The sequence below is a fragment of the Mustela nigripes genome, chromosome X, assembly GCF_022355385.1.
Source record: "Mustela nigripes isolate SB6536 chromosome X, MUSNIG.SB6536, whole genome shotgun sequence".
In the NCBI taxonomy this organism is placed as follows: domain Eukaryota; kingdom Metazoa; phylum Chordata; class Mammalia; order Carnivora; family Mustelidae; genus Mustela; species Mustela nigripes.
In genome coordinates, this window is record NC_081575.1 from 82,895,766 (window position 1) to 82,922,483 (window position 26,718).

General features: G+C 43.8%; 1 protein-coding gene across 5 annotated transcripts in view; it reads left to right on the forward strand.

Annotated features, from left to right (window-relative positions):
* ZNF41 (zinc finger protein 41) overlaps positions 1-26,512 on the forward strand; it is a 44,056-nt gene extending 17,544 nt beyond the window's left edge. For 3 of the 5 annotated variants that reach the window (XM_059384622.1, XM_059384623.1, XM_059384624.1), the window contains exons 2-5: positions 1,407-1,713; positions 15,159-15,285; positions 15,550-15,645; positions 20,061-26,512. In XM_059384622.1, coding sequence (XP_059240605.1) covers positions 1,642-1,713; positions 15,159-15,285; positions 15,550-15,645; positions 20,061-22,093 — 2,328 coding nt within the window. In that variant the 5' untranslated portion in view covers positions 1,407-1,641 and the 3' untranslated portion in view covers positions 22,094-26,512. Of the gene's footprint in view, positions 1-1,406; positions 1,714-2,217; positions 3,073-10,997; positions 11,099-15,158; positions 15,286-15,549; positions 15,646-20,060 lie in introns of those variants that run through there. The other 2 variants (XM_059384625.1, XR_009401186.1) reach the window with 2 other exon arrangements.
* The last annotated feature ends 206 nt before the right edge of the window (positions 26,513-26,718 follow it).

Genomic DNA, 26,718 nt, shown 5'->3' on the forward strand with positions numbered 1-26,718 from the left:
ATATGTGATTCACAATGGGGCAGTGAGTGACAGTCTTGGGAAATTCTTGAGGTTTTATAAGAGTTGGAGATATAGGGGTGCTTGGGTGGCTCAGTTGGTTAAGTGTCTGCCTTCAGCTCAGATTATGATCTCAGGGTCCTGGGATCAAGTCCCGCATCTGACTCCCTGCTTAGTGGGGAGTCTGCTTCTCCCTCTCTCTCTGTCTCCCACTCCCCTTGCTTGTTCTCTCTCTCTCTGGTCAAGTAAATAAAAGAATAAATAAAATCTTTTTAAAAAAGAGTTGGAGATATATGTATCTGAAGCCATTGATTAGCCCACGAAAGTTATTGATTGGACCCTGAGGTGGCAAATGATTGCTTGTAAGCCTGGGATTACAAGTTTTGGGGGGTCAGTCTGGTGGCCTTTTACGAGTCATTGATTGAGACCTGTGGATATCGGTAAATGCGGGACTGTGTGAGTTAGTATGTGATAGACTATTACTAAAGATTTTATGGGAGTCACTAATTCTCCATATGGGCTGTGAGTTATGGGGTCCTATAAGAGGTCAGGTTTGGTCTCCAAAAGTCATTGAGTTGGTTTTGCTATTGAGGGTGTATTGCCTGTGTTGATGATTATTTGGGGGAACCTATGAAAACCAGTGGATGATACCATCTGGGACACGATTTTGTCACGCAGTGTGGGTTACGGATTTAGGAGCCTGTACAGACATGCTGGTTGTCAGTGCCCGGATGGGAGTTGGGGGAGGGAGGCAATGAGTTTATGTTTTCATATATGGCAGAAGAAGGTGGGCTCTCTCAGTTGCCCAGAGCAGACACCAAATTATCCAGAAGCTCAGTTTATGCACTTGTGGCATGATCACCTCTAGCCAGAGCACTTTAAGGGCAGCAGGAAATGGAAATAATGTTTTTTGTGACCTCCCATGTACAGAATACCATATGGCTTAGTATTTAAGAAAATGTACCTTGGAGCCAGACATACCTGGGTTTGAGTCCCTGTCCTTCCCCCTTTGTTAATATCTCTGAACATCTCTATGTGATGATAAATGGGAATAATACTACTAGAATACCTAGTTCATAGGATGAGTTTGAAAATTAAAAGAGGTACCTGCTTTGCCCTTGTAATAATAATAATATTTAATATCAATGGAGTATGTTCCAGGTGCCAAGTAGGAATGAGTGCTTTGGAGGTATTTAATATACCATTTAATTCTAATGACCCTATGAGAACAGATGTTTTCATCCTCAGCTGTAAGATAAAGAAACTCAGACTGAAGTGACTTCCCCCAGATTCTAGCTAGAAGATCTGGAATTCAAGCCCTCATTCATTTTATACTAAGTCTTACGAGTATTTTTTTTTTCATATTATATGCTAACACTTGGTATTGGTTTTACTGAACATTTTCACAGTATCCAGCACAGAGAGCTGCCCCCTCGGTGCCCCCAGGAGGCAATTGTGGGGAGAATGGTGAATGACTGACCACGTGGACACTGGCTTTTCAGCATTTCTTGGAGTCTCTGCGGAGCCCCCAGGCCAGACCCCAGCAGCTCTGATTGGGTCCCCGGCTGCCCACCCGGCTTCGAGCTCCTGGGAAGAGCAGAGTCATCGGCAAGAGAGCCCGGAGAGCTGAGGCCCAGCGGGAACATGCCAGCCAACCAGAGTTCTCCCCAATGGTCCTCGGTCCTGGCTGCAGAGGGACATGGCAGCCTGTGTGAGGTGAGGAGGGAGAGGACTCCAGGGGCTGGAATTCACCCAGTGAGGAGGCAGCCCTGACTTGTCCCCAGGGCCACAAGGAGGGGGCAGGTGGGTCACAGAAGTGGCTGATTCCAAGACTCCAGGATACCAGGTCACCGTCCTCCAGCTGTGTGAGTACCACGTAGCTGGTGTCCCACATCCAGAGCCCTGTGTGTTTCAGTGGTCATGTGATGGAGGGAAGGTGGGAGGGGAGGGTCACCCCACATCCGGGGTCCTAGCAAGGAAGACACTGCCCCTGACCCACAGCACAGACCCTGCGCTCTCCACTGGCTCTCCGTAGATGCTCAGCTGATCAGTCCCCCTCCCCCAGCCTCCTTTCTCCCTTGTCTCAGGGGATTTGCTGATTTCTCCTCTATCCTGATCTAAGGCAGAAAAACCCCTTTTCTCTGGAACTGAGAAGATGGCAGGGTAATAGGACAACAACAGGATCCAGCGTCCTTCTAGTTCTTCCTCTTCCTTTCAAAGGTGTAAAATGGCCCGAGAATGGACATGACTTACCCAGGCCCCTTGGATTTTGAGTAACAGCGTTAGACTGGAACCAGGTCTCCTGAATGGGTCCTCCACCCTCACCACACCACAGCCAAGACCAAGTTGCCCACTACAGTTTCCCTTTGAGCATCTGGGTGGCTCAGTCTGTTGGGCGCCTGCCTTTAGCTCAAGTCATGATGTCCAGGTCCTGGGATCGAGCCCTGTGTCTGCTTCTCCCTCTCCATCTGCCCCTCCACCCCCCACCCCACTTATGTTCCTTCTCTTTCTCTCTCAAATAAATAATTTAAAAAAAATAAAAAGAAAAATAAATGTTCCCCTTGAGAATCTGTAAACAGGGGAAGGAGATGAGAAAGCCAGACCCTGCCCAACAGCTCCTTGTTTCAGATCTTCCTGTGGGTGCTGTCACCTCTTGGACAGGCTTCTGGGACAGGCTTCTGGTCACAGAGGCTCAGGGTCTCGTGGTCACTAGGATATTAAACTTTAAAAAATTATTTTGATTTTTATTGTTTCATAATTTCATTATACCACGATAAAATGTTAGAAACACAGGTAAACAAATAGAAGAGAATGAAACATTACTTGTAATTCCAGCATCACCCAAAGTTAACCATTGTTAACATTCAGCTACATTTCCTTTCAGTTCATTTTTCCTTTGTACGCACATGCGTGCATGTATGTGGGTGTATGTTCAGGACTGTGTCTGTGCACGCATACCAGACACGGATACATCCTGTAGCTTAAGTTTAAAAATGGAATCACAGTATTTGGTTGCCTCCTTTTTCATTTGTCAGCTTAACATGATTTTCTGGGCATTAAATATTTTATCTTCCTGTCTGCATAACACATAGCATTATGTCCTTTGGATAAACTTGAATTAATTTAACCAATCCGCTGTATGTGTATTTAGGGTGTTCCAGATTTTCTGTTGTGACCAACACTGCTGTGGGAAAATTCCTGCACTTGAATCTTTTGCTCACATCACTGAAATTATATTTGGGTCAAAGGTATGAAGTTGTCGAATGGTAAACAAATTGCCGCCTAACCATAGTGCCCTTCCTTCCACCCAGGGAAATGTATAGGCTCCATCCTATCAATCACAGACCCACAGTTTGGGCCCACAACAAAGTACTCCTCCCCAGTCTTTCCGCAGGTGGCCTCTTGCCCAGCCAGTGTGTGGGAATTTCTAGATGAAAGATTCTGGGCTTTACAGGGTACATTTCTCCATTCATCCCTTCCTTCCTAACCACAGACCTCTGACCCTTTTCAAGAAGAGATGGAAATGACCAAGACACTGTTGAATGTTATTTATTCACTTATTTATTTGTTGGGTTTTTTGTTTTTTTTCGTTAGACGTCAGGAAGCAGGGAATGGGCAGATATGCCAAAGAACCAATAAGAGTGTAGGGAACAGCCAGCGGGACCAGGAAATAGTGGCTGAACCTGGAAAATAGGCAGAAGGGTCAGTAAGAGAAAGAGGGATGAGGAACAGCTGAAGGGACCCTGGTGCTCTCCCTGGAGATGGAGGATAGCCAAGGGACCCAGGGGACAGATGAGAGTGCAGTGGAACAGAGGAAACGGGAAACAGAAGCCCAGAAGCCAGGGGCAGCGGAGAGACCAACAAATAGTCATGGGGACTGGAGAAGTAGAGAGCAGGGAAAAGCCAGCAGGTCCAAGAACAATAAGAGGGATCGCAAAATAGGAGGAGGGACCAGAAGGTAGATAGCAGCCAGAGGAGCAGAGACCATCCAGAGGGATGGGAAAACAAAATTTGGCTAAAATGGAAAAAGTAGAGGGGCACCTGGGTGGCTCAGTGGGTTAACGCCTCTGCCTTCAGCTCAGGTCATGATCCCAGGGTCCTGGGATCAAGCCCCCTGCATTGGGCTCTCTGCTCAGCAGGGAGCCTGCTTCCTCCTCTCTCTCTGCCTGCCTCTCTGCCTTCTTGTGATCTCTGTCTGTCAAATAAATAAATAAAATCTTTTTAAAAAAATCTTTTAAAAAAAAGTAGATAGGTTTGGCATTCTGGGCAAGAGCCTGTGGGACAAGCAGCTTCACAAGGCACCAGGGCTTAGGGAAGAATCCAAGGGGATAGGGAAAGGTAGAGGCTCCAGGGAACAGAAAAAAATAGGAAAGAATGGGAAGGGAGTGGATAGCAGCCAGAGGAGCAGGGACCAGCTGCCGAGGCTATAAACAGGGGGAAGGGTGGGGAGGGGACAGGCCCATGGGACAGGTGGAAAGACAGGGAAAGGCCTCCCAGGCTGAGGACATCAGGAGCCACACGGAACAAGGAAGTCTCTGGGTCCAGGAACAGCCAGAGGGAACAGCAAAGCTGTACTGGGCACAGGGTGTCTCCTGGAGGTCCCCGGGGCTAACCAGGGGACTAGAAACCACAAAGTGGCCATTAAAAGCTTATCTGGTGTTGGAGAGCAGCTTGATGGACCAGAGAACAGCTAGAGGGACTAGAGAATAGCAGGAAGGCATAGTAGGCATTCCTGAGGCCAGTTAGCAGCGAGAGGCCCCATGTAACAGGCACCGGGGTTAAGGGCCAGTTGCAGAAGCCAGGGAGAGACTGAGGAACAGCCAGAGTTCCCTGGAATAGGGTGACAGGGTTTCCTGGGATCAGGGATTTCAGTACAAAAATAGGGAAAGTCCTGGGCAAATGAAACAGTTGGTCACCCTACCCAGGAAACAGAAGAGCCAGCAAATAGACATGATGTAAGTGATGGAGAAAGGAAAGTCCAAAATCAAGCATGGCGGAGCACCCAGAACTGGTAGACTTTGGTGGTCAAGAGTCTAGGCTAGGAGCCGGGTTGACCAGCTGTCTGCAAAGTGCCCCCTGCCACCTCCCCAAACCAGATGCAGGAGTGTCAAGTGAGAGTATATTAAAAATGCATTCTGGATTTGCTGAAGGCACAGGGAAGAACTGGGACCAGACAGCAGTCAGGGGCCTCAAAGGGCAGTCAGTCTGTGCCAAGTAGAAGGAATAAGAAAAGCTCATCAGGACCAGGGAACAGCCAGATGGACTAGGGCGCCATCAGAAGAATGATGCCACAGACTAAGGTCAGCTAGAGGGAAAACTGTCAGAGGAAACACAGGACAGTCAGAGGCACCAGGGAGCATCAGAAGGAAGAAGAAACAGGAGGCATGGGACAGTTAGAGGAACCCAGGGACGATTCGGAAAGAGACCAAAGGGCACTCAGAAGGAGCAAGCAACATTTAGAGGGAACAGTAAACAGAGGGACCAAGGCAGTCCGATGAGGACTGACGCTGAGGGAATAAGGACCAGCAGAGGGAGCAGCAGGGAGAAGAGACAGGAGTGGGCAGGGGAAGCAGGGGAAACCCAGAGGGAGCCCTGGAGGGGTATGAGAACAGTCCAAGGGAACAGGGAACGGCCAGAGGGAGCCGGGAAGATCAAAGCAACCCCAGCCAAAGGCAAACACACACAGAGGCTGGGTCTTTGGCCTCTGGTGAGGGCCCAGGGAGCCAAGAACTCGCTGCGCACTTTCAGCCAGCCCCATAAGCACCACGGAAGCCCTTCTGCTAGGCTGGGACAGGGTATTGGAGGGCCGGGTCATATCACAGGAGGGGATGTGGAAGTGTTCAGCGACAGGAGTGAGGCAAGTCCAGAAGTGGGGGTATGGAGACCTAAGCCGGCTGCGGGAAGGGCGGAAGCTGAGGGCCAGGAAACACAACGGACAGTGAGTAGTCAGTCCTGGCAGCCCAGCAGGGCCCCCGGGATGAGAGCCTGTAGTGTGTGGCTCAGATGATCCCGAAGGGAGACAGGAGAGCCGCAAGGAGCTAGAGTGGGGATCCTCACCTCAGATGAGGAAGTCCTTGCAGGGGTCCTGGTGGTGGTAGGCGTGCCATCCTGCCTGGTATAAATGGGACAGGAAATCAAACCCTTTCATAGGTGGCGGGTGAGGCTGAAATCTGGGCTAGTCTGTGTTAGCAACTTTCTCCCCAGATTTCTGGCGCCAAAATCCCCCTCCCAAAGCTGCTATTTTTGTGGGGAAGGGGAGCAAAGACGGGCATCTGTGGGCAGTATACTTTGTGTATATTTATCTTATGCCTGTCATGGGCTTTGTACACTTTTCCTGCAGACGGGGCCTGGGCCTTCATGACTCCCAAGGAGGGAGGGACTGACTGAGGATGGTCTTTTGTCCACTAGCTTGGGCCACTGGAGTTGTTAAAATGTTGAACAGTGCCAAATGAGAGAGTATTTTCATTCTTGCACACTGATTGGTGAATAGCCACGCATGTCCCGCCTCCTGAGGGCCCCCCCTCCCCGTGTTGGCCACACACCTGCCCCTCTGCCCTCGGGGTAGCTGGCAAGCTGCTCCAGAGGATGGGCGGGAAGAATGAGAGCTTCCCGCAAGCCTGACCCCAGGGTTCCCCCTCGTTGACTGCCCTTGGGTGATGAAGGTGGTACAGGTGGGTGTGTTCCTGGGGGCTCAAGTGAAGGTCCTCCTCTCAGCAACCCTCAGGGCTGTGCTCAGGAGTGCTGGCTTGGTTGGGGCGGGGGCGATGCTCCAAGTGCTGGGCTTGGCCCAGAGTTTGTGTTGCTGCCTCCAGAAGCTACTGGTGCTGGAGAAGGTACTGTGAGTTCCTGCACGCTTGGTGCCCCTGATCATTCGCCAGCAAGGGGAGGCCAACCTGGGCTCCCAGAGGCCAGAGGTGCTTTCGGCAAATAAAGCTTCTTCACTTCCAAAGAGTCAAATCATTAGGTTTTTTCTTTGATACCCAACAACGCATATTCTCTGTCCTTTAGGAAATCCTCACCCACCCCGAGGCCTAAATTTTCCACGAGGAGTTTCAAAGCTTTGGTTTTTTGTTTTTAACTTTTGATTCTTCTGAAATAATTTTAAAAATGGAAGAGAAATTACTGGAACAGCACAAAAAACTATGTACCCCTGCATCCAAAATAACCCGTTAACATTTTGCCACATTTGCTTTCATTCCGTTCTTGATGTATGCCTGTGTGTTTGTAAGTTCGTGTCTATGTGTATACACACACCTATATTTAAAACTTTATTTTCTGAACCGCTCGAGAGGAATTTGCAGACACGGTTTTTAGTATTTACCCCTAAATACTTCAAGGCGAATCTCTTAAGAACAAGGACATTGTCTTCCGTAACCACAGTACAGTTTTCGGAAAGAAGACATTTCACATTGATAAGGGGCTAACATAGCATGTATTACCTAATTATCTAATCTGGAACGTATAATATACAGTTTCCCCAGCTGTCACAAGAAGGGCCTTTATAGCATTTTCCCCTGGCCCAGGATCCAATCCAGGTTCATTTATTACATTTCCTTGGCATGTCCTTTTAGTCTTGGATCCGGAAGAGTGCCTCAGCCTTTCCTTGGCTTTCAGGACATGGACCGTTTGGAAGAATGTCCCTCAACTTGGATTTGTTTCTTGCTTCCTCATAATCAGATTTAGGTCATTCCTTTTTTCGCTCAGGAGTATCACAGAAACAGTGCTGTGTTCTTCTCAGTGCTTCGTGTCAGTAGGCATTCAATATCAATTTAGATTTCATTGATAATATTAACTTTGTTCACTATGACTGAGACAGTGTCTGTCAGGTTCTGTAACGTGACTGTCTTTCCCTGTGTAATAACTATTTTGTGGGGAGATGCTTTGAGGCTATGTAAATATCCTATTTCTCATGCATCCAGTGACAAGTCTTGCCTCTAACAATTAATTACTCTGCTGTTTCCCTAATGACGTTTTTCTAATCCCATCATTTCTTCCACATTGATTAGTAGGCATTCCAAGGAAGAAGAGCCCTCGCTCTGACTGCTGAAAATACAATTACACGCCAGGCACAATGAGCACACCTTGACTTGTCATTCATCACTAATGGGAACCAGAGCTTCTTGGAGAAATGACTGATTCCAGGTTTAGAGCAGAGAGTACAAAATGATCGTGAAAGAACTCATTGTACTGAAAAGTAATAGAGTGCTTAAAAGATGAGGCCATGTCAAAATGACACAGGAGCCACCTGGAGGGAACGCCCTGTGGCCAAATTGGACAATTTGAGTAGCAAAATAAAAAATGACAGCAATAGATTATAACCCACTGAATAAAGTAGGAAGTCACCAGCCCATATAATAGGTAGATAGGTTTGTAGGTAGGCAGGGAGGAAAGAAATGAATGCATTCTGATATTTTCTGGTGTGCTCACTACTCCAGTCCTTCTGAGGATAATATTGGTAGCTTGTTAAAACTTTTTATTTTTGAAATAATTATAGATTTACTGGAAGTTGCAAAGATGGAGAGAGGTCTTATGTAACCCTTCATGCAGTTTCTGCCAGTGGTTACATCCTGCATCACTGAGTATCACAAACAGGAAACTGACATTGCTACAGTGTGTGTGTGTAGTTCTCTGCCATTCATGTACTGATTCTTCCTTTTTAAAGATTTTATTTATTTATTTATTTATTTATTTACTTACTTACTTACTTACTTACTTATTTGGAAGAAAGAGAGGGAGAGAGAGCATGAGGGGGGAAGGTCGGGGGGAGAGGCAGACTCCCTGCTGAGCGGGGAGCCCAATGCGGGACTCGATCCCGGGACTCCAGGATCATGACCTGAGCCGAAGGCAGTCGCCCAACCAACTGAGTTACCCAGGCACCCCCATGTATTGATTCTTGTGCAATAATACAGGTACAGAACAATTCCATCACCAAATAAGTCACTGGCATTGACATGTTACCAGTTAGAATGAAGCATAGAAGACTCAGTGACCTTTAAATCCCTTTACCCTTACCAGATTATATTATAATACAGTTGTCTTAAATATTTCCCCTACATACATGGAAATCCACAGTAGACAAGGTAAACGTCTTGCTTTGACCTGCAAATGTAATTTAGAAAACCCGAGAGGAGGAGGAATGTTTATTGTGTTTACTTGTATTTTTACTTTTTCCATTTTATCTTCCTTCCTGATGCTCCAAGATTCCTTCTCTTATTACCTCCTTTCTGTTCACAGAACTTGCATTGGCCATTCACTTAGGGTAGGTCTGCTGGCCACAGATTATCCTTCACCTGAGAATATCTTGGTTTCCTTTTCATTTCTTTCTTAATTACAGCTTCACACAATCCATTTCACAACAATTTCATCACCTCAAAAAGAAGCCCCATTTCCTGCAGCCCTCACTCCTCCCCACCCCTCCACCCCCGTTCCCTGCCTCCCCCAACCCCAGCAACCACTCATACACTTTCTGTCTCTATAGACTTCACTCTTCTGGACAGTTCACATGAATGGACTCATATATTCTGTGATCTTTGTGTCTGGCTTCTTTCACATAGCATAATGTTTCAAGGAACTCCCTCTGGTCAAATCTGGGACAATTTGAGTAGCAAAATAAATAATGGTAGTAATAGGTTATATATAACTTGAAGAATAAAGTAGGAAGTCTCCAGTCTCTATAGGTGGGTTAGTTTGTACGTAGATACAGATAGGGAAGAAGTCTAGCACATTGGACATGTACCTGTTGTAACATGTGTCCATTATTTTATTCCTTTTTATGGCTGAATAATATGCCATTGTATAGATGTATTGTGTTTTGTTGATCCCTTTGTCAACTGACGTACGCCGGCGTGATATCCACCTTTTAACTCTTATGAGTAATGCTGCTCTCGACATATGTGTATGTGTTTTTATGCAGCCATATATTTCTCTTTTTTTTAAAGATTTTATTTATTTATTTGACACACAGAGATCACAAGTAGGCAGAGGCAGGCAGAGAGAGAGGAGGAAACAGGCTCCCTGTTGAGCAGAGAACCCAATGCGGGGCTCGATTCCAGGACCCTGGGATCATGACCTGAGCCAAAGGCAGAGGCTTTAACCCACTGAGCCACCCAGGTGCCCCCACGGCTGTATATTTTCATTTCTCTTGAGGATGCATGTACCTAGGAATGAAATTGCTGGGTCAAATGGTAGCTATATGCAGTCATTTGGGGAGCTGCCAAATTGTTTCCCGAAGCAGCTGCACCATTTTACACTCCCCCGGCAATATATGAAGGTTCCAATTTCTCCACGTTCTCACCAACACTTGCTATTTTCTGACGTCTTGATTCCAGCCATCCTAGTGGGTGTGAGGTAGTATCTCATCATCGTTTTGATTTGTATTTCCCTGATCATTAATGACGCTGAGCACCTTGTCATGTATTTATTGGCCATTACCAGTTCATTTCTTTTTATTGGGGGGTGGGGGAGCAGGGAAGGGGGCTGAGGCAGAGGGAGAGGGAAAGAGAGAATCTTAAGCAGGCTCTATGCCCAGCACGGAGCCCAATGCATGGCTCGATTTCATTACCCTGACATCATGACCCGAGCCGAAATCAAGAGTCAGCCGCTTAAATGACTGAGCCACCTACATGCCTGTTACTACTTCATTTCTTAGGGGTAGTTTTGCCAGATATGGCAGGGTCGACAGATCTTTTCTTTGAGTACTTAAAAATGTTGTGCCAGTGTACCTCGGTGGCTCAGTCAGTTAGGCAGCTGATGCTTGATTTTGGCTCAGGTCATGATCTCAGGGTCCTGGGATCAAGCCCTGCATCAGGCTCTGCATTCAGTGGGGAGTCTGCCTGAAGATTCTCTCTCTCTCTGCCCCCCCACCAATATAAATAAATAAATAAATATTTGGGAAGAAAAATGTTGTGCCATTTGCATCTCTCCTTCATAGTTTCTTTCTTTTTCTTTTTTTTAAAAATTTTATTTATTTATTTTACAGACAGAGATCACAAGGAGTCAGAGAGGCAGGCAGAGAGAGAGGAGGAAACAGGCCCCCTGCTGAGCAGAGAGCCCCATGTGGGGCTTGATCCCAGGACCCTGGGATCATGACCCTGAGCCGAAGGTACAGGCTTTAACCCACTGAGCCACCCAGGTGCCCCTCCTTCATGGTTTCTGATGAGAAATCTGTTGTCACTTTGTTTTCTGACCATAAGTAAGTTGTGGTTTCTCTCTAGCTAATTTTAAGATTTTTTTTCTTTGTCTTTAGTTTTCTTAAGTCTGATTGTAAAGTGTCTTGGTATAGATTTCTTTGGCTTTTCCTCTGGGGGTTTTCCTCAGCTTCTTGAAACTTGTAAGTTGATAATTTTTGTTAAATTTGGGAAATTGTCAGCCAGTTTCTTCAAATATTTTTTCAGCCCCACACTTGTTCTCCTCTCCTTCTGGGACTCTGATGACACAAATGCCAGATCTTCTATTACTGTCTCACAGGTCCCTGAGGCTCTGTTCATTTTTTTTTCCAGCCAATTTTCCTTTCTGTTCATATTGGATCATTTCCATTGTTCCATTGTCAAGTTCTCAGATTCTTTCCTCTGTCCTCTCTATTCTCCTGTTGAACCCAGTGGAGTTTTAAATTTTGTCAATGTATTTTTAGGTTCTAAAATTTCCATTCAGTTTGTCTTTGTATCTTTTCTTTCTTGGCTAAGACTTTCTATTCTCAAATTTCTTTTGAGTATGTTGAAACATTTCTATGATAGCTGCTCTAAAATTCTTGTCAGATAGTTCTAACATCTGTGTTATCTCAATGTTGGTATCTCTTGATTGTCTTTTCTCATTTCAGTCGAGATTTTTCTGCTTCTTCTCATGATGCCTGATTTTTCAGTTATGTCCTGGATATTTTGGGAACTATGACAGTCTAGATTTTATTTAAATGCTATGTTTAACAGGTCTCCTCTGACACTGTTCTGCTAGAAAGGAAGAATCTTCTTCTTCTGAAGAGGATTCTGAAAAATGCTTATTGCCAGGTGGATGTAAAGTTGAGGTTCCCCAGTTGACCTCCTTTGACACCCCAGAAGGAGACAAGCACCTTGTTGCTAGTGGGCAAGGGTAGGATTTCAGGCCTTCCTGCACACAACGTCTGACACCACCTTGGAGGGAAGGCAGACGACACCTTGTTGTCAAGTGGGGTTGGAAGTCCAAGGGCCCCACGTGGCCTAAAGTGATACTATGGGCAAGGGGTCTCGTTACCCCCAGGCTGGGATGAAAATCTAGGCTCCCCATTCAGCCTTTGCTGATGAGAATGGGAGTAGGAGCACAGTTCTTTTCCGTGATACTTGGCTGGAACAGGGCAGTATCATTGAAGTTTTTCTCTCTTGCTACATTGCCTTTTCCCTGGTACTTGAACTCATGAAAGCAGGCTTTCCTGGGGCTGTTTTCAGTCTATGCCAGTTGGCATTCTAGGTTGCCAGTTTCTCTAGCACCTAGTCCAAGATATGTGGGGCAAAAAGAAAATGAGGAAATCACCACTGTGGCATTCCTCAGGTTCCGACAACCATGGCAAGTTTGCCTCCGTCTCTCCAACTTACAGAGTACCCTTATCTTTGTTTTATATATAATGTCCTGGGATTTTAGCTGTACTCAGCAGGAGAAATAGAATTATGTCTATTCCACTTTGGTCCCATTGGTGATTTTTAACTTAATTTTTGAATAGGTAATACATTCACATGGTTCTCTCCCCCAACTCCCCAGATCTCCCTAGCCAGAAAACTGGTCTTGGGTCGTGTGTGTGTGTGTGTGTGTGTGTGTGTGTGTGTGTGTGTGGCACAAGGGTCTGGGGGGGTGTAATATGCTTAGGGATTATGCAAATAAAAGGCACTAAGAAGATATTCTTTTTTAAAGTTTTTTTTATTGGTTTATTTAGAGAGAGGGAGCACAAGTGGGAGGAAGGGCAGAGAGAGAGGGAGAGAAAGAATCTCAAACAGACTTGGCACTGAATGCAGAGCCTGATACAAGCCATGACCCCAAGATCATGACCTGAGCCAAAACCAAGAATCTGTCAGGGCGCCTGGGTGGCTCAGTGGGTTAAGCCACTGCCTTCGGCTCAGGTCATGATCTCAGGATCGTGGGATCGGGTCCCGCATCGGGCTCTCTGCTCAGCAGGGAGCCTGCTTCCCTTCCTCTCTCTCTGCCTGCCTCTCTGCCTACTTGTGATCTCTCTCTCTGTCAAATAAATAAATAAAATCTTTAAAAAAAAAAAAAAGAATCGGTCACTCGGAGCTCCTAGGTGGCTCAGTCATCAAGCATCTGCCTTTGGTTCAGGTCACGGTCCCAGGATCCTGGGATCGAGCCCCACATGGGGCTCCCTGCTCAGCAGAAAGCCTGCTTCTTGCTCTCCCACTCCCCCTGCCCGTGTTTCCTCTTTTGCTGTCTCTCTCTCTCTCTCTGTCAGATAAATAAATAAAATCTTTGTTTTTATAAAGAAAATCTTAAAAAAAAAAGCATCAGTCACTCAACCAACTGAGCCACCCAGGCATCCCCGAAAATATCCTTTTTTATAAGTTTTTATTTATTTATTTGACACAGAGAGAGAGATCACAAGTAGGCAGAGAGAGAGAGGGAGAAGCAGGCTCCCACTGAACAGAGAGCCGCATGCTGAGCTCGATCCCAGGACCCTAAGATCACGACCTGAGCTGAAGGCAGAGGCTCAACCACTGAACCACCCAGGCACCCCCCCCAAAAAAAATTCTTAATATTTTTCACACAGAGAATAGATACTCTTACTATTATGTTGAACACTGCTTTTTTTCATTACTATTAATTTTTAACTTTTTATCATGAAATATTACACACATTTTGAATAATGCTGCTGTAAATATTCTTGGCCATGCCTCCCTTTGCACATGTACACATATTCTGGTTGGGCATATTGCCACGAGTGGAATCACTGTGTTCTCGAGTATGCATGCTTTAACATTACCCAATAAAGATAAAATGCTTTCCAGCAAAGTTGCACCAATTTAGATCACCATCAGAAATATGAGAGTTCTTATCACACCACATTCTCCTCAACACTTCATACTATCAGTCTTTTTCATTGAGGACATTCTAGGGATTTTATAGTGGTATCTCACTAAGGGTTTTTTTTTTTTTTAGATTTTATTTATTTATTTGACAGAGAGAGAGCGCACAAGCACAGGGAGCAGGAGAGAGGGAAGCAGGCTCCCGGCTGAGCAGGGAGCCCGATGCGGGGCTCCATCCCAGGACCCCAGGATCATGACCTGAGCGGAAGGCAGATGCCCAAACAACTGAGCCACCCAGATGCCCCTCACTGTGGTTTAAATTTGCATTCCCTGGTTACTAAGGTTAAGCCCTTTTCATGTTTACTGAAACCTTGAATTTCCCCTTTTGTAAAATGCCTGTTCAAATGCTTTGCCCACTTTTCTACTCCCTGATCTTCTTATTGGCTTGTAAGAGTTCTTTACGTCCTCTAGATATAAACCCTTTGACAGTAATAGGTGTTGCAGATATCTTCTATTCAGTGGCTTTCCTTTTCTTCTCTTATAACACTACCTTTTAAATGAATAGAAGCTTTAAAATTTATGGTAGCCAGATGTCAATCTTTTTCATTATGGTTAATTTTTTTTTTGCATCTTGTTTGAGAATTATTTTCCTAATCTGTGATCATAAAGATACTTGTCTATATCATCTTTTTCCTGTTTGTTTTGTTTTGTTTTGTGCCAAAACCTGGGGATGAATTTTCTGTATTGTCTTTAAAGGCTCTATTGCTTCACCTTTTCCCCTATGTGTTTCTTGTTATTCGATTTCTATTTTATTCAATTCTCTATTGCCATGGTCTGGCACATGATCAATCAGTAAATGTAGGTAGTACCCACATTAACTAGAGGACTTAAAGAGAGCCTATTTTAATCCTCATGTTTGCAAAAGAATGACTGACTATATAAACAAATGAACGTACTACATACGCAATGAATGTCAAGCTACTTCAATAAGTGTTTTTCTCTCAGAATGAAATACAAAACCAGGTACTGAGCGAAAGCCCTATGTGGTACATTACGGTAAAACATCATGAAAAAACGACTTCCTATTTGCCTTCCTTCCAACCCTCCCCCCACCGCCCACCGCCCCCTGCTGACCCTGTTGCCTTGAACAGGACTGTGCTGTTACAGGTCTCCGTGTCATTTGAGGATGTGACTGTGGACTTCAGCAAGGAAGAGTGGCAGCACTTGGACCCTGCTCAGAGACGCTTGTACCGGGATGTGACGCTGGAGAATTACAGCCACCTGCGCTCAGTGGGTAAGCACAGCTGCCCTGTGTGCCTGCCAGGCGCCTGAGTGTGGCTATTTCCATTCTCAGCTGCTGGGTGTTCTGGAACATCTTGAGTGTGTGATGGGGTCATCTTTGATCTGTCCAGGACTCTTCAGTCCCTTTTCAGCACTCATTATTACTCTGTTGCCAATGAAATGTGCTTACTTTTCTGGAGAGCAAATGGAAATGTCATTGAAGGTCCCCTGGAATCCAATCAGCTGGACCCTATCCTGTACTATGTCCTGTTAACAGGGTGCCAGGTTCCCAAACCAGAGGTCATCTTCAAGTTGGAGCAAGGAGAGGGGCCATGGACAATGGAGGGGGAAACCCCACATCAGAGCTGGTCAGGTGAGTGAGTGGGACTCAGGCAGATGGGGGACATGGAAGCAAATCTCATTTTTTTTCGAAGAGGCTGATAGCTTTGAGAGGCTGTGAAGATAACCTGCCTGCAAGATCTAAACTGCCTTTTTTTTCTTGGGATTTTATTTATTTATTCCACTGAAAGAGCAAGAGAAACACATAAGCAGGGGAGAGGGAAGCAGCAGACAGAGAGACAGAGAGACAGAGAGAAGCAGGCTCCCCACTGAGTAAGGAGCCGGATGCCGGGCTTATCCCAAGGACCCCAGGACCGTGTCTTGAGCCAAAAACAGATGCTTAATCAACTGAGCCACCCAGGCGCCCCAAAAGTTCTAAACTTCTATAGTTTATTGGAGATAGTTCATGGAAGCTCCTTTGATACCTGAACAGTTTCTCCAAGTACAATTCTTGCAAATAGCCATTGTCTTCATTGCTTGGCATTTTGACGAGAGAGCTGTCTCTCATCTCTGTATCCTGGATCACATACCAACCACCTTATCTTATCTAAGATCTGTTTTTTCTTCCTACTCCGCTCCCACCCCCTTTCTCTTAGATTCTTTCCCTGCACATTCAGACATTTTAACATTTCTTCCCTTTTATTCCAATTCCGCATGTTCGTTCCAGGGGCAACGGAGCTACTGTGTTTATCTGTGAATTTGTGTGGTATCTGTTAAAAGCTGGAAGTATGGGTTTATGAGTTTATTTTTAGTACATATAAATTATATTGTGCCCCAGGTCTTAATTCCGTTCGTTCCTTTTTTTTCACTCATCCATAAGGTCTGTCCATATTACAGTGTGTTCATCTGGCTTCATTCCTTCAAACGGCTGCATAATATTTTATTACTTGCCTCTTTTTCCAGCCTTGTCATCTTCCTCATACCCCCCAGCCATGAGGTTGCTCTAAGGGCCCTGTCCACTGTTCACCAGTCTTTTCTTCATATACATGGACACATTCATCCGTATTAAATTCTGATGACTCTGCTTTTGACATCTCCAGTCTGGTTTTCACTGGTATTTTAGTACTAGATTTAGCTACCCAGAAAGTTCCCATGAGATGTTTCTCTTGACCCTCAGTAGGTCAGAAATTAGAGTCATCATCTCACACATCACCTTCCCACCTTCCAAATTCTGTCACATTCTGTCAGTGCTTCTTAAATCTTTCAGCCTTTTTTTTTAGTCACCCTACAGTTCCTAGTGCTTTTCCATTTTTACAAATACCATTTTCAGTTCTCAGCCCATCTTCCCAGTTCCTAGTGATACCATCTAAAACCGGCTCCGTGTTTTCTTATGCCTGAATTATGATGATTTTATGCCTGATTGAATTCACTGATTCCATTCTTTCTATTAGTTCACTTTCAGTGACCCTTTGGGTGTCTTCTTTGGAAAACTGTCTATTCAGTTCCTCTACCCATTTTTTAAATTGGCTTGCTTGCTTTGTGCCATTGAGTTGTATGAGCTTTTTATAGCATTTGGATATTAACTCCTGATCAGATACATGACTTGCAAAGATCTTCTCGCCTCGCGTTTGCTGCTTTTTCATTTTGTTGATTGTTTCATTTGCTGTGCATTTCTGACATCTTCTTGATGTCTCCCACATTTGTCAGTGTTCCATGAATCTGACTCTTTATTCTGTACCCTCTCCCTTCAGATGACACGTTTGCACCTGGTGATCAGATGTTGGTGTTCTGTGAAATGGCTCACTTAGTCCAAGATAGATGGCTCTTTCTTTTTCCTCACCTTTCTTTCCACAGGAATTCAGAAAAAAAAGCATAGATTTTAGACTGTGGGGTAACTGAGGCCTTTACCTCCATGTTTTTAGAAAGTTCTCAGAATGAAGAGCCTGTTTCTTGCTGTACAATTCAGGGGCTGATCAGAAGAGAGAAACTATGTACAAATTTGAACAGGGAAAGCAGAACATAAAGAATTATTGGGGCTCCTGGGTGGCTCAGTCGTTAAGCCTCTGCCTTCAGTTCAGGTCAATGATCCCAGGGTCCTGGGATGGAGCCCTGCATCGGGCTCCCTGCTCAGCAGGAAGCCTGTATCTCCCTCTCCCTCTGCCCCTGCTTGTGTTCCCTCTCTCCCTGTGTCTCTCTCTGTCAATAAATAAATAAAATCTTAAAAAAGAAAGAATCATTAGCTCTGGTGAGACAGAAATGACAAGAGATTAGCTAGTAGAAGTAAAGAGAAATCTAAAGAATAAAGGAACCACAGATAAAAGGAACAGCCAGTGCCTCTAGGGCTGCCATGGGCCACCCACCAAAGAGCCTCCCCTGCTTCCCAGGGAAGAATCTAGACCTTGTTGAGGGGCCCAGCCATGGCCCAGAGCACGGAAGAAGAGTAACTGAGGTGCCATGCTCGTGGAACTTGCTGGAAAGCTGCCCCACCGCCACCGGTGTTCCAGAGAAAGCTCAACACTGTGACAGATATTTAAAGAGACTCAGATCCGTCTTTGTAGAGCAGGCAAAGAGGCATGAACTTAGAGTTGAGAGGCAATAAGTTGGTTCCCAGCACCTTTATTCTTCCATTTTTCTGAAGCAAAGCATGGGAACTATTTGGCAAACTTAAATTCATTGAATTTGGGGAGATCGGCAGAGGAGAATCTCTTGCTGTCTTTCAGAAGGAGGTTTCAAGCGTCGGTTCAGGGGAATTCCAAGGACCATAGATTATGTTTGGAAAGGGACGACAGTTGCATGAAATGTTAACAATTTCAGTCTTTGTGTTCTGAAAGAAAACCATGCCAAATTCAGTATCGGTGTGAGTGGTACCATGTCTGATTTGTAAATTCATAGCAGATATAACCTCCGGAGAAGTGTCCTAAAATCAGAGCTAACATTTTAAATATGCGGAGGAGCAAAACAACAAGCTCAGTGTCAATGTATAACGTGTTTTGTATAAGAAGTCTGAGATGAGGGGCGCCTGGGTGGCTCAGTGGGTTAAAGCTTCTGCCTTCGGCTCGGGTCATGATCTCAGGGTCCTGGGATCTAGCCCTGCATCGGGCTCTCTGCTCAGCGGGGAGCCTGCTTCCTCCTCTCTCTCTCTTTCTGCCTGCCTTTCTACCTACTTATGATCTCTGTCTGTCAAATGAATAAAATAAAAATATATTTTTTTAAAAAGTCTGAGATGAATGGATTTGTTCAGCAAGTCAACTCTGATCGCAGCAGGCTATTCGGGGACCACGTTCCAAGTCCCTGCTCTGACATCTCCTAGGGCATCGTTGTCAGCTGTGTGGTGAATGTTGGGTCATTGTTGAGTCCAGTGGGAAGGAGAGAGGGGAAGAGTGTTGCCCACTGTCTTAAGTCCCAGCCTGGCAGCTGCACATGTCATTTCTACTCATACTTCACTGGTGAAGACAAAGGAAGGCTGGTAAATGGGTTGCCCAGCTACCTTCTAGTACTATAAAAGAAGAGGCAAATGCAAATCTTTTTTTGGTGGATAGCTTGCAGTTTCTGCCTTAGGTGGCTTTCCCTGGCCTATTTGACACTTGTTGAAAGCATCGATCCCTGGGACCAAGGAAAACTTGCAGCTGGCCGAGAGTTGGAGCGCGGGATCTATTTACTATTTAGATGGCTGATGTTGGCACGGTGTTTCCTATAGATGTAGAAGAATGTGTCTTTGAGGCACATAAAGTTTATGCTGGTGCTCCTATGGTTCAGAGGGAAAAGCGAGAGAAGGCAAAGAGATTAGAACAGTTTAGAGCTGATAAGTAATGAAGACATATAATCTGAACTCTCTTTCCCCTGCCAGGATTCCCCTTAACAGACTTGGGTTTCTTCTTCTGGTTAGACTCACTGTCCAGACCTCCTCCATAGTGGATATGAATCCCCAGGATTCAAATCCCATATCTCTCATTTATTTAGCAATTTGATTTCAGCAAGACGCATAACCTCTGTGCTGCTGTTTTCTCATCTGTGAAACATGGTTGGTAATGATGGCCGCCTTTTAAGGTTTAGTGAGGATTAAATGAGCTATTATGTGTGAAGCACTGGGAATGGGGCCTGGCGCATTATAAATGGTATATAATTATTTCGTATGTAGTAAGCACTTTAGAAGAATTTTATATGACTACACTATTACTATTTACATGATTGTCATATGGACTCTTCCATTTCTTTTTTTTTTTTAAAAGATTTTATTTATTTATTTGACAGAGAGAAATCACAAGTAGATGGAGAGGCAGGCAGAGAGAGAGAGAGGGGGAAGCAGGCTCCCTGCTGAGCAGAGAGCCCGATGCGGGACTCGATCCCAGGACCCTGAGATCATGACCTGAGCCGAAGGCAGCGGCTTAACCCACTGAGCCACCCAGGCGCCCTTCCATTTCTGTGTTCACCTCATCTGAACTACATGTACCCCCTACCCTCTGCTAATTGTCCTTCGTGTCATTTTTACTTTTTTCTTTTTCTTTTTAGACGAAGATATTGGGGGGAAGCAACACCAGAGAATTGCTGGGAAAGTTTCATTGCACTGTGAGAAATTTGGTCAACCCATAGGAGAAGATCCATTGTGTTCCATTTTAGAAGAATTGTGGCAAAACAACAGCCAGCTAGAGAGATATCGGGAGAGCCAGAATCACCCTTTAAGTCATGTGAAAGTGTTGATTAAGGAGAGGGGCTATGAATGTAAGAATATTGAAAAAATAATCCATGTGAGTACCAAGCTTGTTCCTTCAATTAAAAGTCTCCGTAACTATGACCCATTTGGAAAGAGTCTGAAGCATACTTTAAACTTACACAATCATAATAAAAGCAATGCAACAAAGAAGCTTGATAAGATTTTTGGAAATGATAATAATTTTGCCCCTAGCTCTTCGTCTGCTGAGACTGTGAGTACAGGGGCAAATTCCTGTGACATTAATCAACGTGGAAAACATCTTGGCAACAAACAAACTCTCATCCACCATCAGACAATTCAGACTGGGGAGCAACTGCCTGTATGTACTGAGTGTGTAAAGAGCTTCCCCCAAAAGCCCCATCTCTCTGAGCATCAGAGAATTCATGCTGAGGAAAAATCCCATGAATGTCATAAAAGCCACAAAGCCCTCAGGCAGAAGCCACCAATTAATGTACCTCAAAGTGCTTATACCGGAGACAAACCCTATATATGTACTCAATGTGAGAAGGCCTTTACTCTCAAGTCGAACCTCATTACACATCAGAAAATTCATACTGGGCAGAAACCCTATAAATGCAGTGAATGCGGAAAAGCCTTTTTCCACAGATCCTATCTCTTTAGACACATGAGAATCCATACGGGAGAAAAACCATACGAATGCCGTGAGTGTGGAAGAGGCTTCTCCCAGAATTCAGACCTTACCATACATCAGAAAACTCATACGGGAGAGAAACACTACGCGTGCAGCGAATGTGGGAAAGCCTTCACCAGAAAGTCAGCACTCAGAATGCATCAGAGAATCCACACAGGAGAGAAACCCTACGTATGCCCTGAATGCGGGAAGGCCTTCATCCAGAAATCCCACTTCAACACACATCAGAGAATCCATACCGGTGAGAAGCCTTACGAATGCAGCGAGTGCGGAAAGTCGTTCACTAAGAAGTCACAGCTCCACGTGCATCAAAGAATTCACACAGGGGAAAAACCCTATATATGTACAGAATGTGGAAAGGTCTTCACACACAGGACAAACCTCACTACACATCAGAAAACTCATACTGGAGAGAAACCCTATACGTGTGCTGAATGTGGCAAGGCTTTCAGCGACCAGTCAAATCTCATTAAACACCAGAAAACGCACACTGGAGAGAAACCCTATAAATGCAACGGCTGTGGAAAAGCCTTCATATGGAAGTCACGCCTCAAAATACATCAGAAATCTCATATCGGAGAGAGACACTATGAATGCAGCGAATGTGGGAAAGCCTTCATCCAGAAATCGACACTAAGTGTGCATCAGAGAATCCACACAGGAGAGAAACCCTACGTTTGTCCTGAATGCGGGAAGGCCTTCATCCAGAAATCCCACTTCATTGCACATCATAGAATCCACACCGGGGAGAAGCCTTACGAGTGCAGTGACTGTGGAAAGTGCTTTACTAAGAAGTCACAGCTTCGTGTGCATCAGAAGATTCACACAGGGGAGAAACCCAATATATGCGCCGAATGTGGAAAGGCCTTCACTGACAGGTCCAATCTGATAACACACCAGAAAATCCACACTAGAGAGAAACCCTATAAATGTAGCGACTGCGGAAAAACCTTCACTTGGAAGTCCCGCCTCACTATCCATCAGAAATCTCATACTGGAGAGAGACACTATGCATGCGGTAAATGCGGGAAAGCCTTCATCCAGAAAGCAACGTTAAGCATGCATCAGATTATTCATACTGGAAAGAAACCCTATGCCTGTACAGAATGTCAGAAGGCCTTCACCGACAGATCGAATCTCATTAAGCACCAGAAAACTCACAGTGGAGAAAAAGTATAAAGCCACCGACTGAAAAGGCCTTCAGCTGGGACTCAGACCTGGGGATACATCAGAGGTCTCAGAGTAGGGAAGAGGAGTGCCAGATGCTGTGATCAGGGGTGTGGGGTTGGGGCGGGGGAGTGGGCATGATGGCCCACAGCTTAAGGGAACAGAAGGCAAACAAAGCCAAGTGTCCTTCAGCCAATTGGAAATAGAAACACTGGCACCACCAGTTGATGTGCAATTATATGCAGAGGGAAACAATTTGATAAGGGATTTGGGCCATAGTCCTTTGGAGACCCTCAAGCTCCTGCAAACAGTAGAAAGACAGACCCCAGGAGATGACTTGTAATCTCCTATGTTTCACTTTTTGGATTGTATAAATTCAGCACTGATTGGTTCTTCATATCCTGGGATGCAGAAGTGCTTAATACCAGCCACCTTGTTTTCTAATGTCTCAGGTGGGGAGAAAAGTGTTCATTGTCCAAACTCCCTTGGAGCACCAAAGTCAAGGCAAAAACCTACTGGGAAGACAGATCTGTGAGGAGAAGCCAGAAGTTTTTGTGATTATTGACATTTAAGACCCAGAAAAGATGGCCACGAGGCACTGTTCTTTCTCTTCCCTTCTCCAGAGTATATATTTAAAAAACGAAATGGAATTCTAATGACTTTATATATTGGCAAATTAGGCATAGCTGTAGCCAGTGTTACAGGAATATAGTTATTAAACCTTACAGACATCTAAAGGTGGCAGTTTATTCCCTCATTGCTTCCATGCTGTGGCCACAGGTGATTCACATCCAAAAAAGGTATGCATACTTTCTGACCTGTACACCAAAAGCTAGCTTTCATGTAGCCCACAGACCACAGACTTCTCATCCCCTTAGTAACTGACCCTAAAACAATGACACTGAGCCACGACACACTGGACTTCTGGCCTCATCTACTGAAAGCTTCTGCTTTCTTTAGGTTTCCTGTTTAAAAGGAGTGGTTGATTAATTGGGTTTCAAGACATAACATTGTGATTTTGTTTTTCTTTCAATTTGGTAAGATACATTCATTTTCTACAAGCACATGAAGAGCAGAATTGTGTTGATTGCTATGGGATAAAGTCATGTTGCACTGTATTTGTTTAGTCTAAGATACAATTATAGTTGAACAGCTAGAAGACTTCTCTAGAAAAAGCACTGCTTTTTTTAAAACACTGATCTAAAGACACGTTCTCATTTTCCCTTAAATGGTTTTTATGATACTCATAAGAAAAGGGGCTTTCTAACATGCAAATTTACCTGATTTTTAAACCTTTTTATTAACATATAATGCAGACAGAAAATGCAGCTATCGTAAGCAAACAGCCCAATGGATTCTTACAAACTGCACACACTCAGATCAAGAAACACAACATGCCCAACACACCAGAAGCATTCCCTGTTCTCCCTTCAGGCCTCGTCCCTTCAACTCCCAAGATAAACACTATCTGACTTCTAACAGCATCGATTAGTTTTGTCTGTTGGGTATTTTATGTAAATTGAGTCAAATAATTAAATATATTTCATATTTTAATAATATACTCTTTAGTGTCTATGTTTCCTTCACATTGTAAAGTAAGGGTTCATCCACTTTATTAAATACCCTTGTAGATCATTCATTCATTCTCATGGTCACGATATATTCCATTGTGTGAATTGTAGTATACCACAGTATATCTGTTCCACTGTTGGTGGACATTTGGGTTGTCTGCAGCCTTGGGCTATTGGAAATAGTGGTGCTATAAATATTTTAGTACCCATTTATTAGTGACCATATTTATGAATCTCTGTTAGGCATATTTCCAGGCTTTGAACCACCAAATTGTACAGTATCCATATGCTCAGCTTTAGTTTATAAAACTAGTTTTCTAACGGGGCTGTACTAATATACACTCTCACCAGTGCAGTAGATGAGTTCTAGTTGCTCCAGGTTCTTGCTAACACTTGGTATTTTCCATCTTTTTTTTCTTTAGCTTATATAGTCTCCATAATGTTAGTATCTAGTGATATCTCCATGTGATTATAATTTTTATTTCTTCCAATTCCACCATAGCAGCTCCCAAGACAGTTAATGATATCTGAGATCTGAGACCCAGGCGTGGTTCTCACATGCTTCACAGTAAGCAAATACTAAGTTTAAATCTTCCCACACAAAAGAGCCTAAAGCCAGATGGCTTAACAGGTTAATTGCATTAAACATTTATAGGAGAATAATATCGAAGCTCCATAAAATCGTTCAAAAAATAGAGGAAGAAAGAACAATCCCCAAGTCTGTGAGGCCAGTATTACCCTGATACTTGAGCTATACCACCACATAAACATATAACAACAATAACAAACTACAGAGCAGTATTCCTCATGAATACAGATGTAAAAATCCTCAACAAAATATTAGCAAATTGAACCTAACAACATATAAAAGAATATAATGACCAAGTGAGGTTTATTCCATGATGCAAGGCTGCATCAACATTCAAAAATTATTCAATGTAATGATATTAATAAGCTGAGGAAGAAAAGTCACATGATCTGCAGATTCAATACGATTTTATCAAACTTTGAGCAGGCTTTCTTCTCTCCAAAACTGATAAACTAATCTTCAAAATATAGAGAGATGTAGAAAGGATCAAGAATAGCAAATAGGTTGGGGCACCTGGGTGGCTCAGTGGGTTAAGCCTCTGCCTTCGGCTCGGGTCATGATCTTAGGGTCCTGGGATCGAGCCCCGCATCAGGCCCTCTGCTCGGCGGGGAGCCTGCCTCTCTCTCTCTGCCTGCCTCTCTGCCTACTTGTGACCTCTCTCTGTCAAATAAATAAATAAAATCTTTAAAAAAAAAAAAGAATAGCAAAAAGGAATCTGCCAAAGAACAAAGAGGGAGGACATTTGCTGACCAATTTAAAAATTATTATAAAGCTACAGTAATTGAGATAGTACGGTACTGGCATGGGGATAGATCAACAGAACAGAATAGAGTCCAGTAATAAACCCTCATGCTTACTGTAAACATCTTGTTTCTACTTTATTTTTTTTCCACAAAAGAGCGAAAGCAATTCAATGGGGAAAGAAAACCCTTTCAACATTTGGTGGAGGGATAATTAGATATTCACATGCAAAAAGATAAATTTAAATCTTGCTTCACACCATCCTAACAACTCAAAATGGACCACAGACATAAATATAAAAGCTAAAACTATAAAGGTTTTAGTAGAAAACAGGAGACAAGTCTCTGTGACCTTGTTTTAGACAAGAAATTCTTAGATAGGACACAAATAACATGCTCCATAAGGAAAAAAATAATAAACTGGACTTCAGCAAACCCAAAACCGAAAAGTTTGTCCTTCAAAAGACACCACCGAGGAAATGAAAAGACAAAACAGACTGGGAGAAAACATTTGTAAGTTCTATGTCTGATAAAGGACTTGTATGCAGGATATATAAAAAACTCCTACAACTTGATTAAAAAAAAAAAGACAAATAACCCATTTTAAAAATGGGCCAAAGATTTAAAGAGACCTTAAGCACATAAAGAAATGCCCAACATCATTGGTTATTAGGGAAATTCTCATGAAAACCACAATAAGATACCCCTTTGCATGCACTAAAATGGTTATAATAAAGACTATCATAACAAATGTTGGCAAATACATGGAGAGTTAGGAACTTTCATACATTTCTGGTGTAAATGCATTAAAGTGGTATAACCACTTAAGAAAAGTGTCATTTTCCTTAAAAGTTCATCATAAGTTTACCATAGGACCCAGCGATGTCGCTGCTAGGATCTGCCCAAAAGATACGTAATGTGTTCACTCAAACACTTGCACCAGTTCATAACAGCATTATTTATACCAGGCAAAGAGTAGAGACAATCCAAATGTTCATCAACTGGCAAACGATACACAAAATATGATGCATTCAACAATAAAAGGAAACAAACACTAATAAACACTACAACATGGGTGAACCTCAAAAATACTACGCTAAGTGAAAGAAGCAAGACACAAAAGATCAAGGATCGTATTTGTATATTGTATTTCTATGGAATTTCCGGAAAAATCTATAAAGATCTGTAGACTAGTGGTTGTCTGGGGGTGAAAATGGGAATGGTCATTAACTGTAAATTAGTACAGGAATCTTACTGGGGTGATATAGATGTCCTAGAACTTGATTGTGGTGATGCTTTCATGACTGGGTAAATTTAATGAAGGTCATTGAGGTGATCCTTAATTCCATTCCTTTTTGAACACCTACATTCCCTGCCGTACCATCTGTAGCCCCTACAGCTAGACTGAACTGTTCTTGTCTTGGAGCCTGTTGGACATTTAAGAATAAACTTTTGTTTTGAAAAAAGTCCTTGAACTGTACAATTTAAATAATGGAATGTAAATTATACCTCAATAAAGTTTTCTTTTTCAGAGTTTGTTCTGCCTGTTCTAGCTCCTTTACATTTCCATATGAATTGTAGAGTAAGTTTGTCCATTTCAATAACAACAACAAAGCTGCTGTGGTTTTGATTTGGATTAATTTGAATCTATAGATCAATTTGGGGATAATTGAAATCTTAACAACACTGTTTTCTGACTCATAAATAGGTATCTCTCTCAATTTTTTAAAAGATTTA